This window comes from Cyprinus carpio, chromosome B12 (genome assembly GCF_018340385.1).
Source record: "Cyprinus carpio isolate SPL01 chromosome B12, ASM1834038v1, whole genome shotgun sequence".
Classification (NCBI taxonomy): Eukaryota; Metazoa; Chordata; class Actinopteri; order Cypriniformes; family Cyprinidae; genus Cyprinus; species Cyprinus carpio.
The window spans coordinates 14,169,283-14,188,955 of NC_056608.1; the positions used below are offsets into that span (position 1 = coordinate 14,169,283).

Genomic DNA, 19,673 nt, shown 5'->3' on the forward strand with positions numbered 1-19,673 from the left:
TTTTAGTATTTTTTAAAGTGCCCCTATTATGGATTTTTGAAAACTACGTTTCATGCAGTGTGTAACACAGCTCTAAGTGAATGAAAACATCCTGCAAAGTTTTAAATCTGAAAGGGAACCGTGTATAAAGTTATTGTCTCAAAAGAAAGAGTCGACTCTGAATCATTGAAACGCGTCGTTTTTTTCAAACGAATCTCAAGCAGTTTCAACGTCAGCATGAAACGTCAGCATAAAGCCCGCCCACTTGTCGGTCTTTTCGCGCTGGTCTGAATGAAAATGCAAATTCATTCTTTGCCACTAGATGCCGTTTTTGGAGCGGTAAAAATAGCGGTTTCCCCGGTAACGGCTGTACCCCAAAGCAGCGCTGCTTTATCAGGGATGTCATTGAGCAAGTAAGGTAAAAATAAATACATATTATAAGACAATGAAAGTGTTTTTTGACCTTGCATGCATGTCAACCTGTTGTTGGGGGCTCCCAAAACCAAAATATGAACCTTTCATTACCCATAATAGGGGTTATTTAAAAGAAGGCACTTATCCTCTCCAAGGGTGCATTTATTTGAGGAAAACACACACACACACACACACACACACACACACACACACACACACACACACACACACACACACACACACACACACACACACACACACACACACACAGTAAAAACAGTGGTTGTGTGAAATATTACAACTGAAGATAATTTAAACATTTTTAATCATTTTTACATTTTGAACCTCTAGTTCTTCTAACAGACCATCTAACAGTTTTTCCCTAGCAAAAAGTTACCAATGACCCTTGACCTTTATCCATGGTATAGTTTGCACTCAGTTCAAAGTCCCATTGATTTCTCTCGATATGAGAGCAAGCAGCTCAGAAATGGGCAGCCGTCTGATATTTTAGAGGATTATGGCATGAGATTACTGATCCTATACAGGTTTATTTTGCCACTGTTGTCTTATGCCTGACGTGGACTGTACAATTTTGATTGTACAATTGTCTCTTGAGCAGACTCTTCAGGCTTTGGCTTGTTGTATGGTTGTGGGTGTCTGTCTTATGAACAGTTGGTGTGGCTCAAAGCCAGCACAAATGCTGTAGACTGCAGCCCCATCCTCCCCTTCCTCTGAGAACACTGTCAGGATGAGTTAATGGATTCTAGTAATCAAGGGTTTTAAATTGTTCTCCACATTTTCAGGAACTGTGATTGTGTGAATGAAAATAACCAATATCCAGACCATAAAGACTTTCTCTAATAGTCTCAATATGGTTCTTGGGTTTAGTAAGATTTTTTTTTTTCCTGAAAGACCTCATAAATCTAAATATTCATACATTATTCATTTATTCATCCTTTTTGACATTTTTTGCCACAACAGTAACACAATAAAACAAGACGTAATGTAACAAAACAACATAATTTGTAAATTTGGTGTACAGCACAAGATCTAAAAGTCTAAAAGCAAATGTTCAAACACAAACTTATGCTATTGTTTATTGCAACTGACTGTTATTTTGACTTTATACTATATTTTCAAAAAGACAAATATGTTAGAGGAAACAATCTCCCACCAAAGCATGCAGCATTTCTTTAATCAAACATACAGTAAAAATAACAGTTTTCTATTTTATGAATTCAAAGTTTTATTAAACCTTATAAGGTTTAATAGTTTATAAGGTTTTTATTAATTTAAAAATATTTCTTATTATTATCAGTGTTGAAAACAGCTTAATATTTTTGTGAAAACCTTGTTGCGTTGTTTCAGGATTCTTTGATTAATAGAAAGTTCGAAAGAACAGAATTTGTCTTAAGTAGAAGAGACATAATATATATATTTAATAATAATAATAATAATTATTATTATTATTATTATTAGTGCTGTCAAATGATTAATCGCAATAAATCGCATCCAAAATAAAAGTTTTTGTTTACATAATATATTTGTGTGTGTTGTGTATATTTATTATGTATATTTATTATGTATATATAAATACACACGTACAGTATTAAATTTGTAATCCCACTAAATTTGTAATCCCACAATATTTATTTCATGGAATTTAATTGATATAAAAATATATTTAATATATAAACAACATATTTTTCTTAAATTTATACATGCATGTGTGTCTATATATATATAAATAGACACACATGCATATATATGTAATAAATTAGGTATTGGGTTAGGGATGTATTATGTAAACAATTTTTGGGGGGATTTTTTTGCAATCATTTGACAGCACTAATATTATGTAAACAATTTTTGGGGGGATTTTTTTATATATATGTTTTATATAGAAATATATATATGGGTTTTTTTTTTTTTTTTTTTCATCCCCTATTCCCAGAGAAGAGCGGGAGGTTTGCCTATAGCCAAGTGAGCAGCAGGGCTACAGATGGAGATTAGCAACTGCTCGCTAGCTCTCTCTTACTGTCGGTTCCACAGAGTGAGGTCTTACACCAGTCACACACTGTTCCCACCACTGCACACCCCATGATGTCTGCTTTACCCTTGTTCATTTTTCCCCGTGGATTTTGTTTGTTCATAAAGGAGTCATAAAGAATGACTTCCTTGTTAATAAAAATGCTCTAAGAACATATTGCTAACATTCACATTAAAGGGACAATATACCCCAAAATTTAAACACTGTCATTAATTACTCGCCCTCATGTTGTTCCAAACCCGCAAGACCTTTGTTCATCTTCAGAACACAAATTAAGATATTTTGATGAAATCCGGGAGCTTTCTGACCCTGCATAGACAGCAATGGAACTGCCACATTAAAGGATCAGAAAGGTAGTAAGGACATTGTTAAAACAGTCCATGTGACATCAACGATTCAACCATAATTTTATGAAGCTATGAGATTACCTTTTGTGTGCAAAGAAAACAAAATTACTTTATTTAACAATCTCTTTCGTGTCAGTCTTCAATCAAAAATACCTTAATTTGTGTTCGAAGATGAACGAATGTCTTACAGGTTTGGAACGAGAGTGAGTAATTATATTGACAATTTTTGGGTGAACTATCCCTTTAAGTTACGAAAGCATTCTCTGAACGTTCAGTTTTAATCTATAAATAACATTTTTGTGCTAAGGTTTTGAGAACATTATTAAAGACCAGATAACTCTATTAGCCAACTGGAAAGGCATTTGTTTATGACTTTGAGGGAACCTTGCCAGACGTTAGCCAGAGTTCTAAGAACCTTCCCTGTTAGCTGGGTTCACTTCATCTTCGACTGGTTAAATCCAGCAGTGTTTGTTTGAAACAAACAGGTCAAGAGTTTGTAAAATTCAAGAGTATTTGGACCTTTATACTATCATTGACTGGTTTACAATAAAACTAGCTAAACTATCAGCTAACTTACTACTGAATCCAATGCAGCAGTCGAATCAACCTGGCCAGCCTGAATGTAAAATCTAAATATTAATAACATGTGACCACCTGGAACACTGTTTTAAATTCCTGGCTCGCTTTACATAATTTAACAGGGGAAAAAATCAGAATTTTAAAATTCAGAACAGAGATACAAAACAAATACTGTGGAGGATCAAATCCATTCTTCATTCATCCATTCAGGCCTAATTAGGCAAACAAGAGAGATCAAGAGAAAGGGATACAAGTGAATTAAAGAAGAGCAGTGTGTTACAGGTAACGGACACAAATCAATCACTACTCTCAACATTTGCTAGCGGTCATGTTTATGTACAAACAAAAGCAGGTTGTGTATTCATTTAGATATGAAATGCATGTTATGGAGAGATGAATAATCTAAACAGAATTAACCACATCCAAGGAAATCTGTGCACCCCTGGAAAGAGTCTTGAGGTTGCCATGACTATGTGTGTTTGCACGTCACAGGTCCAGAGAACAAAAGATTAATATTGATTGTCTTGGAAAAAGTCTTAACCACGAGGCTATTACTAGTATTGCCGTACTTGGCAAGGTGATTACTGACTTCTTTAAAATGCTCTGTGTGGCCAATCATTTTAGTTGCTAGAGTCTTCAGTAGTAAGCAGAGTGGCTCAGAGATGATGCCGGTTGAATAACAGCCTCTCATTGTCATAGATGGTTTCACTTTGCTTTGTGCTCTGACAGCTTATCAAGCACCAGTGTGCAGTTAGACAGTCTGTCAGCCTCATGTTGTGTTATTACCTCTGACTAGAAAGAAATGTGGAAAAATAGCATCTAGGAACAATAGAAATCCTTTCTTTGCCATTCTGCAGTGCTTTGACCATAAAAGAGAGAGATTCAAAGGGATTTTCTGGAAGTCCTTTTGTGTACAGTGTCTCCTATAGCCTGGTTACCATGTGAACAGCCTGAGCAGGAAATTCAGAGAGCTTTTCAAGAGGGGTCTTACATACTGTACACACTATTCAGACTGATGATACAATATTAAGTATAAATTATCATATAATCAATTAAACCTTAAATGAATGGTTCACCCAAATTTGACAATTTGCTGAAAGTTTCCTCACCCTCAGATTATTCAAGATGTAAATGAGTTTGTTTCTTTATCAGAACAGATTTGGATGAATTTAGCATTACATCACTTTCTCACCAGGATCCTCTGCAGTGAATGGGTGCCATCAGAATGAGAGGTCTAACAGCTTGCAGCCACACAACTGTGTTCAAACACCTTATAAAAGTGATTTGTGCATAATAGGTCCCCTTTAAGAAGCACAGATGTCAAAAGGTCATCATCTTTTAATTTTGTTCTTTTAAATTAAATATGTACATCTCAGAGGGCCAAAACATGAATGAAATTAATGTCTATTTCACAAACAAACAGTTTTTGTTTCACTTTATGTACACATACGCATTGCTTGTGAAAGTGGTGCATGAGAAATGACCTTAAAGTATGGTAATATTGCATTCAGTGGCAGAAGTGTGCATACTGCACAGCATCCATGATTCTCTTCGATACGTTTCCACATTTCCAGAATATTCTGCACAACCTCTACAAGTGTTAAACCCCTTCCTATAGATTTCTCGTAGTCGGGCTTCCCAGAGGCATACTTAACATGCCCAAGTGTGTAACGAACACTCCAATCAACACTCCTGAATAGTGAGAGATCTCACACTATTTTCCTTTCTTATCCTCTTCTCTGCATCACAAAATTTGTCAATCATTACCAAAACATGATTATCACTATCTCTCAGCCATCACACATCTGGTTTAAACCATTCTGTGCTGATGAGGTATAAATGGGGCTGAGAGTGAAGGGTTTACAGTTTGTTAGGACTACAGTGGTTCTCAACCAGGGGTTCTCAGTAAACTCCTAAATGTGTCATCATATTTAAAATAGTTTAATTTAACTATTTAAATGTATTATTTAGCAAAATTATTAATATACATATATAATTATATTTTGCATCATATTTATTACACTCTTAGAAAATAAAGGTTCTTTAGTGGCATCAGTGGTTCTGTGAAGAAACTAACATTCATGGAAACTTTACATTGCACTTAAGGTTTTTAAAGTGAAACAATGTTCTTCACACAAAGAAAAACGTTATTTTAAGAACTGTTCACTTAAATGTTATTTGTTTTACCAAAAATGGCTTTTCTATGGTATTGTTGTGAAAAACCTCCTGTAGGAACCTAATTTTTAAGAGTGTTCTAGATGAAAAAACTGGAAATAACTGGAAATATTGACTTTTGGGGCCTTGGAAGTACAAAAACTGAGAACCACTGTTCTAATAAATGCAACTAACAACATCCCAGATCTGATAAAGGACACACAAGTAAAATGGCATCGCTCCGTAAAAGCTTTGTCAGGACAGAGTGTCTGTTCATGGTGATTGATGCTGGGAGGCATAATGCTAATGTTCATAATAAATACAACAAAGTTACACATCGCAAACGTTATTTCAATGCTGATGATGTGAGTTGATGAAAATAGGCTGGGTACAGTTCATTTGTTTTTGGGCTGTGCTGCTATATAAAGAGCTACGAGACAATAGAGAGCTCCCCCGACTGTCAGTGCCATGGTGGTCCTGTACAAGAGTCTGTCTGAAACACCTCGTTTCAGATGAACTGGAATCTCTTCGGAGGCCTGGATGGAAAATAAAAGGGGGTAAAAAAAAAAAAGTTAAGGAGAAAAGAGAGTGAAGAATTATAATGTATGCTATTATTCATTGTTTATTAAAATTCATTAGTTCACCCACAATTGAAAATTCCCTCATTATTTACTCACCCTCATGACATTCCAAACTTGCATGACTTATTTTCTTCTGCACAACACAAAATTATATTCTGAAGAATGTCGGTAACCAAAACCAAAAATGCTCTGTGTGGCTTTTTGTTTACCAAAAGTAAATGGAAACTGAAACTGTTTGGTTACTAACATTCTTCAAAGTTTCTTCTTTTATGTACAATAGAAGAAAATAAGGCATATAGGTTTGGAATGATCATGTACGGATGAGTAAATGATGACAATTTTCATTTATATCCCTTTAACTCAGCTACATAGCTTAATACATCATATACACACCTGAAATAACCTCTGGAGATCTGGAACCTTGTTGGCACCCATATACTCCACTGCAGCATTTGACTCAGACACCAGTTTAGTTGGGGTGGCAAAGAAGGTGGTAGGGGGTTCAGATGGTATATTTGACCTCAAGCCCTGAAGAAAGTTTACAAGCAAATTAACCTGATATTTATTTTTGTTCACTATGACTAGTACATAACGTTTTTACTCAAAGCACCATCTATCACAGTGGTGTTCAACCTTTTTGACCCCATGGTCCCTTACTGACCACAAAAATATTAAATATCAATATTTGTGTAAAATATTTTTATCCACAATTTCTACCAGACATATTAGAGCTAGAAAATAAATAATCATGATACATGTAGTTTTAATATTTTATACATTTACATGACTCTTCCAGGTTTAGAAATCACACTTTTTTTTAATTAACTAAAAATTAACAATTAAATTAAAACCATTTTAAGTCACCTTGAGGCCCTGTTGAAGTTTGCTGAGGTCCCCATAGGGCTCTCTGGCCCCCTTGTTAACAACCACTGATTGATCGGCTATGGTCCCTAACAATTACCTTTTGCTGTGAAATCGGTTTAGTACTGTACAACCAATGCTGAATTTAGAAGTACTAAAACTTAGTGATGAACTGTTTAAACAACGGTTCTATGAACACTCATGCACATCTATATGATTAAATGTTGCTCAACTAAGTAACTGTATCCACTAAGTACAGATTTTGGTGTGGACAGTCAGCTCTTCGCTTTTGATTATTTATGGCCCAATAATTAGCCTGCTTAATCATATCGGTTAGAATAGTGCTAGAGAAACGTATTTTATATATACATGACGACTGTTTAAAACCCCCGTGTCTCACATGAATCAGGCGGCAGATCAAGGTCACCGAATGAATTATCGTTTTAGAAACGGAATCGCGCGCACATACCTGCGGGTTGTAGGCGGAGGATGAAACGACTCCTGTCAGTCTTTGTGTAAATCCACTAAATTTGTAATACATTTTGTTAACAAACGGTAACCGACGAGATGAGACTATGACCGTCGGGAAGTAGGAACTCAACCGGCTTTTTTCCTTGTGCAAGAATTTGTCGCTGGAATATGACGTCACAAGAAACAAAACTGACGTTGTGCAAATAGTGCAATATGTAAAATTTATTTTTGAGTAAACATTTTTTTTGTTATAAAAAGCTGTGTGTGTGTGTGTGTATATATATATATATATATATATATATTATTTATATGTGTATATTAATATTTTTGAGCTTGTGCAGAAATGTTATTTAAATATTTCAAATATTTAAATTTTCATTTGTTTATTGCCATTGTCATTCAAATATTTCTAGCTTTCTTTAAGAGAGAGAGAGAGAGAGAGACCCCAGCTATAATTGCCATACCTTTTTCTTCAGTAAATATTTCTTATGGTGTGTTTTGTTCAGTTATGAAATACAAAACTAGTCGTGAAACATTAAAATATGAAATACAAAACTAGTCGTGAATTGTTGTTTAGACCAGCGTGAAACATTAAAAATGTTTTTCAGAAATTCAAATTAACAAACTGTATACAATTATGAGAGATAAAACAAATATTAACTTGCCCCCAAATGTATATTCTTGAGCTGAGAAAGAATATCCTAAGAACAGAGAGAGTTCATTGGCAGATTCCCATTGTCTACTGATATCATGCCCCGCTATTGTCACAAAAGGTCATTGTGTGTTTAGTGAACTGTATCTTTTCTCCTGGGCAATAATGGTGGAAATGTGTAATCATTTTTGAGTTTCAAAAATAAAGACACCCTGAAAAGTGTTCACGGGAGTAAAAGCTGACACCTAGTACCAGTCATTTTAAAACATTCAGAAGGTCTTTGCTTTATATATTTCAGATTATATTTGTGCCACATTCCTTTCTGTATTATAATTAGAGAAAGAATAAGGCTTGAATCCATAAACATTCCTTTATTTTCTTCATACACATAAACAACCTTAATCAATTAGAATAATTCTCAGTTATAGAATAGAGCTACATGAGATTTCAGTTGCATCATGACCCTTCCAAAAATAGCCACACATACATAGCTACAAAAAATAAAAATAATAATGATACAGTTATAAAGGCATACATCTCCTTAAAGATGCAAAAATAAACATTGTGTGGTGTGACATCAACCAAGCACTGATTTTGCAATTATTCAAATAAGATCCCTACACTGACATGACAATTTATACTAAAGACAAATTATGTAATTAAAGGATAACCGGAATAAAACAATGCACTCTGTCTTGATTTTGACATTGTCATCAATTTAGTTCAAATAAGATCCCTACACTGACTTGACATCAATTTATTTTTAAATGTGTTTTTTTTGATGGTTTTATTTATTGTGATTCTGTTATAATGTGTTTATGTTAAATAATTAATCATATCATTATGCAACATATCTCACTAAATACACTCCAAAATCCATTTTAAGAGACGCATAAACTCAGAAAGTCCCTTGAATGAGAAAAAGAGGTTTGATTTTGTGCTTGTATTCAAAGAGGAAGAAGGAAGCGAGTGACAGCCCTCCTACTGGTGAGCGTGTGGGTGAGGTGTTTGCGAATCAATTTAGTTAACGCCTCTTGATTCACACAGTCGTGTATGGACAGGTTGCAGATTTGTTGCTGTCTGGACGAACAGCTGATGTTTGTTTTTTGTGACTTAGTAATGTAATATTAATCTATGAGTAAGACCTTTAACTTTATTTGAAATTGCACATTCGACAGTGACTGTAATGTCAAAACAATAAGTGTTAAGGCCTGTTCAAACCAAGAACTGTAACTATAAAGATAACTATAATGATATTAGATATTATAACAATGCAGAACAGCGCTGCAGCTCTGTCATCTGCCGCTTTAAATGCTCAAGCTCTTTAAAGCAGGTTGAAATCTGACTGGCTGTCAAAGTTTTAGTTGTTCATCAGCTGGAAAAAAACTGTATTGTTCCTCTGTGCCATTATTAGTATAGTTGTGGTGTGGCCTCTGCTATTCTTTTACATTTAGAATGATTTTTAAAGATCCCATGTGGTGAAAATCAAGATGCTTAAAAAATTGTATGCTTAAAGTCAAAGCATGTGCTATTTCATCAGTCAACACCCTCGCTGAGTATTTTGTCCTAAAAACTGTGGTGTACCAAAGATCAAATGTGGTTTGAAACAGCCCCTTTCCTACTGTCACTAACATGTAACCGAGCCCGATTCATATTTGAGCTATCTGAGATAGTGAACAGAAACATGGATGTGTAACATTGATAATGTATTCAGACCAAACGCTACTAATATCAATTACAGTGATACATAAAATGCATTGATTCTGATACATCATCAAACCTGAATAATTTGCTTTTCCTCCAGTTTCTGATTCAAACATATATTGTTAAATTAATCCAGTGTTGCCACTTGGCATTGTATAGCGTTTAGTACTTCAGTTAACCGATTAGAAGTGAAGCAGGTAGTCTGATTCAATGTGATTAAATGGGTGCTGGGGCTTATTTGCATATCGTATATGTGAACCTGGACCACAAAACCAGTCATAAGTAGTAGTATATTTGTAGCAATAGCCAAAAATACATTGTATGGGTCAAAATTATATATAAATATTTCTTTTATGCCAAAAATCATTAAAATATTAAGTAAAGATCATGTTCCATGAAGATATTTTGTAAGTTTCCTACCATAAATATGTAAAAACTTCATTTTTGATTTGTAATATGCATTGCTAAGGATTTAGTTTGGACAGCTTTTAAAGGCAAATATTTTTGCAACCTTAGATTCCTGATTTTCAAATAGTTGTATCTTGGCCAAATATTGTCCTATCCTAACAAACCATACATCAATTGAAAGCTTTTTTATTCAACTTTCAGATTATGTATAAACCTCAATTTCAAAAAACTGACCCTTATGAATGGTTTTGTGGTCCAGGGTCAAATACACTATATGAGTTAAGTGTTTAGAGTTATATTCAAGCCATTTTAAGATAAAATATATTTTCTTGGGGGGAAATTATCATTTTGCTATTAAAAATTAGTTTTAATTGATAAAATTTGAAAAGACTGCAGGGGGACTTATCTTTATTGTTATAATTACAGTTACCGTCCTCAGTGTCAGCAGGCCTTTTCACAGTATTAGCGCTATTTGGCCACTCTAAAACCTTTCACTTTAGTTCCCCTTGCTTTCTGCTTTATTGGGAGCTGAATTAATGATTTAACAAGTCGGAGGGACCTCTCCATGGAAACATGAGAATTTGTGTAAACTCCTTCTAGGCTGGAGCACAGTCAGGACACAAGGTCCCGCCAGATGCCCGCTCCAAGCAGCCTGGCCATCTGTAGTCGTCAAATGCCACAGTTGTCCAAGGGAAATGCTGTTGGTTCGGTTTTGTTCGTTCACACAGGAAGGGGTTTGCAACACAAACATTGGCTAATGTATTTCCTTTGGATTGTTATGCTTTATTGTGCACTTTCCAGCTTTGAGCTGGGGATTTGTCTCTTTTGTCTTATTCTGTAAGTCAGAAATTGCCCCAGATGCCTGTACTGTCCAAAATCAATGAATTCCAGAATGTGTCCTGGAGTACAGAGGTATGTTATTATTTGGATATAATAGGTCCGCAAAGAGACTCTAAATGCTGATTTCTCCACATCAGAAGCAGCGCATTCCTTCGCTATATTTCAGATCTTGTTTCAGTATAAAGGCACAGAAGAGCAGGCGATGTTACTACGCTGAAGACCAGCAGGTTCTCGGGACGATCTATGCTACAGTTAGTTGAGAAACTCAGAAGAGAGACTTCGCACGCAGCGTGCTGAGCGGAATTTGAGTTCGTGGTAGCACTGCACAAAGCTGTGGTAGATAAAGGTAATGGGCAGAGCCAGCAGCACAATGCCACTCACAACGCACACGCCACCCAGCACGCGTCCCGGGATGGTGATGGGGTACATGTCTCCATAGCCGACAGTCGTCATGGAGATAATAACCCACCAGCAGGCTGCCGGGATGCTGGCGTAGTCCTCATTGCTAGTCTCCAGGTCAAGGCCGTGCTCCAATAGCTGCGCCAGGGCGCTGAATATCGCCATCGCGACAAAGACAAACACCAGCAGCATGACCATCTCGCGGTAACACCTGCGCAGCGTCAGCCCGAGCGTCTGCAGCCCGAGGAAGTGACGCGCCAGCTTGATTAGCCAAAAGATGCGCATCATTCGTAGTACACGCAGGGTGACTCCTGCACGCTGTAATTGAGGGTTATCTCCTGTCAGTGCTGTCACAGCGACAGACACGTAGTAAGGAGTGATCGCCAGGAGGTCAATAATGTTAAGGGGGCAGCGGACAAACTCACATTTGTCCCGTGAGACAATAAAGCGCACTATGCATTCAGCAGTGAACCAGCCAATGCATACTGCCTCGATGATCCTGTGAGAGATGGGGAGAACAGAGAGAAAGAGACATGGAAAGAAAATTAAAACGAGAGAGTTAGAGGGTATAAGAGAGATATGATCACAATTATAATTTCTGGGTGCATGTACGAGTTAAGCTTAACTGACAGTATTTGTGGCATTATGTTGATCCTCACATTTTAAAATATAATGAAATAGAAAACAGTTTTTTTTATTGCAATAATATCTCACAATATTAATGTTTTTACTGTATTTTGATAAAAATAATGCAGTCTTAATGAGATCAAAGACTTCTTTCAAAATCATTTAAAATCTTAAGTATTCCAAACTTTTGTAGTCTTTCATTTTGTATTTTTTGTTTTAGTTTTCTGTTTAGTCTCCATCTAAAGCTCACCTTAAAGATGCCATGTAAAAAAATGACATTATTATTTTTTTTAAATGAGCGAATGAGATTAAATCCATTAATATCAAAATACTTGCAGTTTCAAAAACATAAACAATATGCATTTTTCTTATTAACCTTTTAAAAGTGTGAAGTTATATCCAATTTTACAGCTTACAACTCACTGAAAACAATGTGTTTTTTTTGTGATAATCAACATTGTCACAAGTGCTTTCAATTCAGCTTAACTTCTATTAAACCCAGAATATTCCTGTACCAAACATGTCCATGAATATTACCAGTGAATATGAATATAATAATAATAAGCACTAAAAATGGTGCTAAATAGCCTTCCGTTTTATGGAAAAATTCTGTTTAAGTTTTGTTATTGTAAGTAAACAAGTCATGCAAAATATTTAGATCAGATTCCATGCAGCCATGCAGTAAATGTGCTTTATATGGAAAATGTCCTCTCATTCAGATTGTGTAAACAGCTCCAGTGTGTTGTTGACAGTGCCGTGTCAGCGTCTATTGAAGCTAAAAGGCAGGAAGATACACTTGCTCAGTAGTCCTTGAACTTCTGGTGCAAAAGAAATCCCATTATATTTGATTTTTTATTCATATAATCGAGTGCATATTCAATACAATATTTGAACTAAGAAATCATTGTTTTGGAAGGCTGCATCTACAAAAGATTTTCATCTGAAATGTGCTCTTTCATTCTGAATGGTTTTACTGTACTGTTCAAATCAAATTTATAAAGAGCCGTGACAGACTTAGAATTACAGTGAGGACAGCTGTTTCGGCAGGATGGCATGCAAATAGGGCCAAGAATTACTGTTAAGTGAAGATGTGATAATATATGTACATGTGCCCACGAATGCTGGGTTAACAACGAATGCATATATGCTATAATCATCCTCAGAAGGCATGATGAACATAAAAACTATACATTTAAACATCTGGACCATTACAGGCAACGAATGAACAGACATTTAAAGATGAATACAAAACAAGGGAATGAGATCCATTTGTGGAATATAAGACTGCATGCATGAAAAACCTTACTGGGTTTATTTCCATCTCTTACCAGCTCGTCATACACAAATGAAAACACATACCTGAACCCTGTGACAAATTGTGGCCACTGTGGGAAATGGAATCAAGACTGCACTGGATACATAAAGAAAAACCTACTCACAAATACTTCCAGACAGAGAGAGATGGGGACAAGGGAATACCCAAAATGACAATGTGACTCATAACAGAGAACATGAAAACATGACTGGAATTTTTAATCTTTTATGGAGAGTACTAGGAAGATGTCACGATTGCTTTGGATGTCGATAAAATGCCTGCATTGAATAGGGAAATCTTATTGTAATAATTTCTTAACAGGTCTAAATGCAGGGAGACTGGTGAGAGTTCGAAAAGAGTGTCGTAACAGCATAACTTTAACTAATTAGGCTACAAGGGTGAAGTCATCAACCTCCTGCAGAAGAAGTTTTGAGTATGTTTGTAAAAATATAACAATTTTGAGGTAATTAATTTATTTTCATCTGGATTATAATTTGATTTGCGATGATGTTAATGAATGTGAAATGTCACAAGTGTATGCTCGGTAGTTTGTTGTTTAATTTGATATATAGCCACATAAGCTTTTCATAATATATATAGGCCTATATATATATATATATATATATATTGTATAGGCCTTTATATATATATATATATGTGTATGCAAATGACTCGCACACGTTCAGTCTGTTTTTATAGATGTTTCACATAATTATTTTAAACAAGTTAGTATGTGCATGGCCAAATATAAAATCTCCATTTCAGATAGTGTTAAAAACATTTCTGCAGTGAGGAAGATTGTAACGTCAACACTCTCTACGTTACAATATTAATTTGCGCAGCTGAGGGTATGTATTAGACTTCTGTATCTATTTTAATTTGTAGCAGACAAATAATAGAATATTACATCAAAGTTTAAGGCACACTGCGCAAAAACCTCTTACAGTTACAGACGTTGAAACGAGATGTGTTACAACACTCCCGGGTCTCCCCTACTCTTGCTGACGTTAAATTATTTGAGCGACCTCTACTGGCCAGACGAATTACGTCAGCTAGAAAACAAAAATCACCATCGTTAATGTTTGCAGGCTTCAGCTTGCATTATCTTATTGACATTGCTGAAATGTAAGTTTTCCCCAAGGATAATATTGTTTTTACTGTAATACATTTTAAAAAGCAAAAAAAAAAAAAATAATAATAATAAAAAAAAAAACGACAGACGGCTGTATTATAATGTCATTGCAGATATAAATTATGTTATTCTATTCTACTCCATTATTACTGTTCACAGTCTAAATGTTTTGTTTTGGGAGTCCAATTCATTTATAAGCATTTCTCTAATTTTCTCTAAAAAGAGCAAATGTGTCAATGCAGTGTAATACACTTATTAAGACCTCAGTTGAACTTCAACTTCAGTTTTGCTTTCAGGTTTCTTTGAGAAAAGATAGTTTGAACAGAGCTCGCAAAGCAATGAATTATACAGACAGATAAGTTCAGGGGGACAAACCTGCACCCATCAGAACATTCTCATTCTGAGATATGGAGTAGAGCGTGATTCCTTCTATTATATATGGAGCTATGGAGGGTAGGCATGCTCATAAAGCTGAGCTGTCCTGTGAGAGATGCGACTCATTTTGCATTTACACCACAGAAGTTGAATTCGTGCATGTACCTGTGTTCTTCCACTGTGTTGTTTTTTGCTGTATCCCAGTCCGGTAGAGTACTTGCGCAGAGGATGACCATAGACATAATGACAAAAACCACTGACACTGATGCCAGGATCTGCGCAGCGACAGAGGAAGCTGGCTCCTCAAAAGTCCTCCGCATCCTCTCCAGCCACCGCGCGTTCCCTCTCTCGGAGGCGAACCTGGTGACCTGATCCTCCTCTCCTCTGGACTCCACCTCAGCCTTGATGTCCTCCTCTGAAAAGTACGTGTAAGTGTCGGACATCCTATCCTCCAATCGTCGCTGGCAGCAAAACTCCAAATGTGAGCTCTCCAAACCCCAGTAGATCATCTCGTTGTAAAAAGAAAGCTCGCACATCTGCGGGACAAACCTGAGCTTTCCAGATCGCACATAAAGCATAATAAAGACAAAAGCCTCGGAGTGCCTGTCGAAGAAAAACTCGTTCCTCTCTCGGTCATAATCATCACATACCTCCAAGACCTCTTTTTCGGAGGAACAGCTGTGGAGTCTGCTCACTCTTCGGAGGGGAAAATCCTTTATAACTTCTCTAGTGAAAGCATACTTGGTGCCACCAACGTTTAGGATGCATATATTCTTCCCAAACTTCATTTTGGATCAGATTCGCATCACCGATCCGAACGAAAAAGAGAGAAACGTCGCACAATATGGCTTAATGATAGTCATAGTTCAAATCCAGTATGTTTCTGTAAGCGCGAGAAAAAAAACAAACAGCTCCAAACCCGCGAGTCCAACTCAGTATGTCAGATTTTAAAGGGATTTTTTTTTCTAGATTGAGCGCGTGTCACTAAGGAGAACTGTGGAAAAGTGACTTCTTGCTTTGTGCATCATCTAAACTCCAGCCTTCAGTGGGCTGTTTCTTACAGTGATGTCACAGATCGACAAGCCTATTGCGCTCCAGAAGAACGGGCGTTCCCGAACGCAAAACGAGTTTTTCACGACGCATGCCTGGGATTAACAAGTGTACTCGCTGGATTTCACGTCTCTCTTGTTGGCAGTGGAGTAGAGCAAGAGGACGTCACGTTGGACTGAATTAAATGTTCAATATTGAAATCAATATTGCACGCTTTTTCCTACTGGTTGTCTACCCACACCCTCAACTAAAATTAGACATTGATCCAGGCTAGCAGTGTTGTTCTAGCGATTAGTTTACATTTCTTGGATGTAGCGTTTTTGTAAAACATGTAGGCTAGCAGTAGCTAAACTATTTTATTGCCTTTTATGGTTTTATCTGTGTAATGTTCAGCAATAAAGTCGTGAGTCTTGTGTTTTCAATCAGCTGGCGGGAATTAAAAACTATTTTGATCTGAATCTTTCCAACTGGTTTCCAGGTCTGAATCGGTTCGTGATTCAGTCTGAATGATTCGAAGAGTTCATTCTGATTCGAATAATTACTCATCTTTTTATCCTATTTTTTGTATTTTGTCTTATTTTTTATATATATATATATATATATATATATATATATATATATATATATATATATATATATATATATATATATATATAAAGGTGTTTAACTCTAGGAGATTCATAGATATTCCTGATACAACATATATATATATATATATATATATATATATATATATATATATATATATATATATATATATATGTTGTATCAGGAATATCTATGAATTTCCTAGAGTTAAACACCTTTAATGGCATTTTTATTTATTGTCATGGTAAAAATATTTACATCGACAAATAACCTTGTTAGGTTATTTTAATAGGATGTTTTTAAAGAAATGCACATTAACCAAATTTAATTTATATTTATAATTTTCAATGAATGAATCAGAATGCAAAAAGAGTGAAGTAATCGGTCTTTTGATCCAAATCATTTCAACAGGTTACCATGTCTGAATCGGTTCATGAATTGATTCAGTCTTAATGATTCGAACAACTCACTCACTCACTGATTCGTTACTAAAATGAATTTAGATTAGTCTTTTATCTTATTATCTTAAATATTTTTAAATGTTGTATCATGAACATACCCATAGTAAAACTCTTTTAAACATTTCTTATCATAGTAAAAAAGATTAACATCGGTAAATATTACAGTCTAAACTAGGTTTATTTTAAATATCAGGCCTACTTAAGTATTAAAATACATACATTAATCAAGTTTAATTTGAAGCTCTGTGTAAAATGGGCATGAGTGTCAAGTTGAGGGTGCAGTCTGTAGACTTTGATTCACCCTCCTCCTTCCCTCCCTCTTTTCTCTCCTCCTCTCTCATCATCAGGAAGCCGCTGCGCTCGAGCCTTTTCTAGCGCGTGAGTGAGTTACTGTATTGTACTGTGAATCTCGGGAGGGGGGCTGCAAAAAAATCTTCTATTCTTACAGCAGTCCATCCCCCATATTTAAAACATCTTAAGCCAGATTGCTTTTTAACAGGTCACAGGACGTAGATGTCGTTTTGATTCACATATTTATTTTGTTTTTATTTTAGTTTATGGTTTGGTTTTTTTAACACTCCGGGAGGGCAGAAATGGCGGCCAACATGTACCGGGTCGGAGGTATGTCCGTCTATATTCTGAATTAACGCAAGTCAAAACACGGGCACCACCGCAAGACCCGTCTGGGAGGCAGGGGCTCGTTTCAACGGAATCGCCGCAACCGGCCGCTCACTTTTAAACTCTTAACACGTGCAGTGTCCTTGCAAAAGAAAGCGAGAACGTGGATGGAGAATATTTTGGTTCTGATGTGGGTCAGGCCTCTTAAACTATCATAGCCGCACTAGCATTTTAGCAAGCAGGCTATGTTGCTAGCTAGCCACATCATAAACAAATAATCATCACTATATGTAAAACACGCATATGGAGCACGCTTGGTTTGGCTTTGATCTTATAGGAGAAAAGCGAGTTGTGCTTGCGACCTAGCCATGCCGATTTTTGACGCCGATGCTTTTGTTTGTGATCATTTGTCTAATTTTTGGCACGTATCCATTAGTTACGGGTCCTCAATCGGCATGCAAGGTAGCAAAGCGAGCTAGCATTTAACAGCAACCCCCACTCGGTTTTCCACAGAGAAACCACAGTGAACTAACGCCTACCTACTCGCTGAAACATTGTGAACGTGCACCATTCTGAAGTGTTTTTGTTGTCATGCGTCTAATCGTTAACACGTTTTAATATAAAACCGTCGTGTCGTTTGTTTGTGCATTTAGCCGGCTACACGCCGCGGAATTTTACATTGTTTCATGGCGCCGTTAATGCAGTGCCATTTAAAATGATTTTACTGCTTGAGCAGACTTATAGTGAACTCACTGAGGTTTGAATGGAGCGTCTATGTGTCAAATTATAACATTGCACGGTTTTAATGTGACCCTTTCCTTGTTTGTGCTCAGTTATGCCGTAGATACATGTATCGGAATGTGACTCATGGACAAAAACAGAATACGCTTGTTTGCATGAATTAAGTTTTTGTTTGCAAGCATGCATTTGCATATTCTTTATCTTCATTTAGCCTTTAAGAGAAAGTGTTTTCTACATGTACACCATACATAAACAATTCATTATTTAGACCCAGTCCAAGGCCAATTTTGAAGTTAGACTCATAGTTTCTGTATGTTGTAGGGTATTTTTTTATAAACCAGAACCAGTAGTGTGTTATAAAATGCTCTATGAATTTCTTTCATTATCTAAACATAAGCATTTGAGGTGTTACTTGATTCAAAAGGTAGCTCTGTCTTTAATACCTTGCACTTTATGAATACTTTATTCATTACCCATTATTTCAGTCTGTGAGGGAGAGACCATTTACCCAAAATACTTTTTGGTGAGGGTTTTCTTATCTTAAATACCCAGCGGTTATTATGAAAATGTTAGTTTCCCCTCTGTAGTAAATGAATGAACTATGGTAACCAGTTAAATCTTGCCCCTGTAGACTGTATTGTTTTGAACTGTATCTACACCCAATTTCACATCATAAACAGTTCTGTATTTGGCAGAATTTCCACATATAGAAAATGTGTTGTGGTGATAGATTGCATTGCATATGTAATAGAACATTTTTAATATACAAAGGATAATGAGATGCACTATTTTTATGCAGTGTGAATCTATAAAGACTTTTAACTGTCAGTCAAGCCCTAAAATGTGGTTTTTATATCAATGACAAAATAATCCAGTGCTCTTTATCTTCTTCTGCAGATTATGTCTTCTTTGAGAATTCTTCAAGCAACCCTTATCTGATCAGGCGAATAGAGGAACTGAATAAGGTACATTTCCCTCAGGGCTGGGAAGGAGAAGTCTGGGTTGGTGGACACTGGGTGAACTGGTAGGGTGTTGTCGAAAAATTGTTGTGATGGCAGCAAAAGAAGATGATCAGCCATCTCGCAAAGAGACAAATTACTTACATTTCTGTGCGTTTCTCCCTTCGGTCTGTCATACCTCCAACACTTGTTTGCTGAGAAACTGTTTCTGTGTGAGATCACAAAGCAGCAGACTGCATCCCCGGGTCCCTTAGAGAAGTAGGCTGTGGTGTGAAGCTGTCTGTATAATGATAAAACAAGATTCAGCTCTTTAAATATTAAATGCTAACGGATTTTAAGCACCCCAGGTTTAGCATAATTCATAATGC

The 19,673-nt window shown here is 36.1% G+C and overlaps 3 protein-coding genes across 12 annotated transcripts in view; 1 reads left to right on the forward strand and 2 right to left on the reverse strand.

Annotated features, from left to right (window-relative positions):
- Positions 1 to 4,700: 4,700 nt before the first annotated feature.
- LOC109095483 (cytochrome c oxidase subunit 7A-related protein, mitochondrial-like) lies at positions 4,701 to 7,602 on the reverse strand. Its single transcript, XM_019109220.2, has 3 exons — positions 7,435 to 7,602; positions 6,498 to 6,632; positions 4,701 to 6,059 (listed from the first exon to the last, which is right to left on the reverse strand). Exons 1-3 carry the CDS (start codon positions 7,504 to 7,506, stop codon positions 5,919 to 5,921), a joined length of 348 nt encoding a protein of 115 aa, XP_018964765.1. The 5' UTR covers positions 7,507 to 7,602; the 3' UTR covers positions 4,701 to 5,918.
- Positions 7,603 to 8,907: 1,305 nt separating this feature from the next.
- Positions 8,908 to 16,303, reverse strand: LOC122139225 (potassium voltage-gated channel subfamily G member 3-like). The gene is made up of 2 exons (XM_042735507.1): positions 15,054 to 16,303; positions 8,908 to 11,938 (listed from the first exon to the last, which is right to left on the reverse strand). Exons 1-2 carry the CDS (start codon positions 15,674 to 15,676, stop codon positions 11,293 to 11,295), a joined length of 1,269 nt encoding a protein of 422 aa, XP_042591441.1. The 5' UTR covers positions 15,677 to 16,303; the 3' UTR covers positions 8,908 to 11,292.
- A 988-nt stretch (positions 16,304 to 17,291) lies between these two features.
- LOC109095469 (metastasis-associated protein MTA3-like) overlaps positions 17,292 to 19,673 on the forward strand; it is a 37,199-nt gene continuing 34,817 nt past the window's right edge. For 7 of the 10 annotated variants that reach the window (XM_042735508.1, XM_042735512.1, XM_042735510.1 and 4 more), the window contains exons 1-2: positions 17,372 to 17,608; positions 19,244 to 19,311. In XM_042735508.1, coding sequence (XP_042591442.1) covers positions 17,581 to 17,608; positions 19,244 to 19,311 — 96 coding nt within the window. In that variant the 5' untranslated portion in view covers positions 17,372 to 17,580. The other 3 variants (XM_042735509.1, XM_042735515.1, XM_042735516.1) reach the window with 3 other exon arrangements.

Excerpts from the sequence above, each read along its gene's own strand:
- LOC122139225 (XM_042735507.1), bottom strand. The coding sequence starts at position 15,676 with ATGAAGTTTGGGAAGAATATATGCATCCTAAACGTTGGTGGCACCAAG. Across the intron at positions 11,939-15,053 it reads AACACAGTGGAAGAACACAG|GATCATCGAGGCAGTATGCA; the intron begins GTACATGCACGA and ends CATCTCTCACAG.
- LOC109095483 (XM_019109220.2), bottom strand. The coding sequence starts at position 7,506 with ATGTATTACAAATTTAGTGGATTTACACAAAGACTGACAGGAGTCGTT. Across the intron at positions 6,633-7,434 it reads CCTCCGCCTACAACCCGCAG|GGCTTGAGGTCAAATATACC; the intron begins GTATGTGCGCGC and ends AACTTTCTTCAG. Across the intron at positions 6,060-6,497 it reads ATCTCCAGAGGTTATTTCAG|GCCTCCGAAGAGATTCCAGT; the intron begins GTGTGTATATGA and ends TTTTCCATCCAG.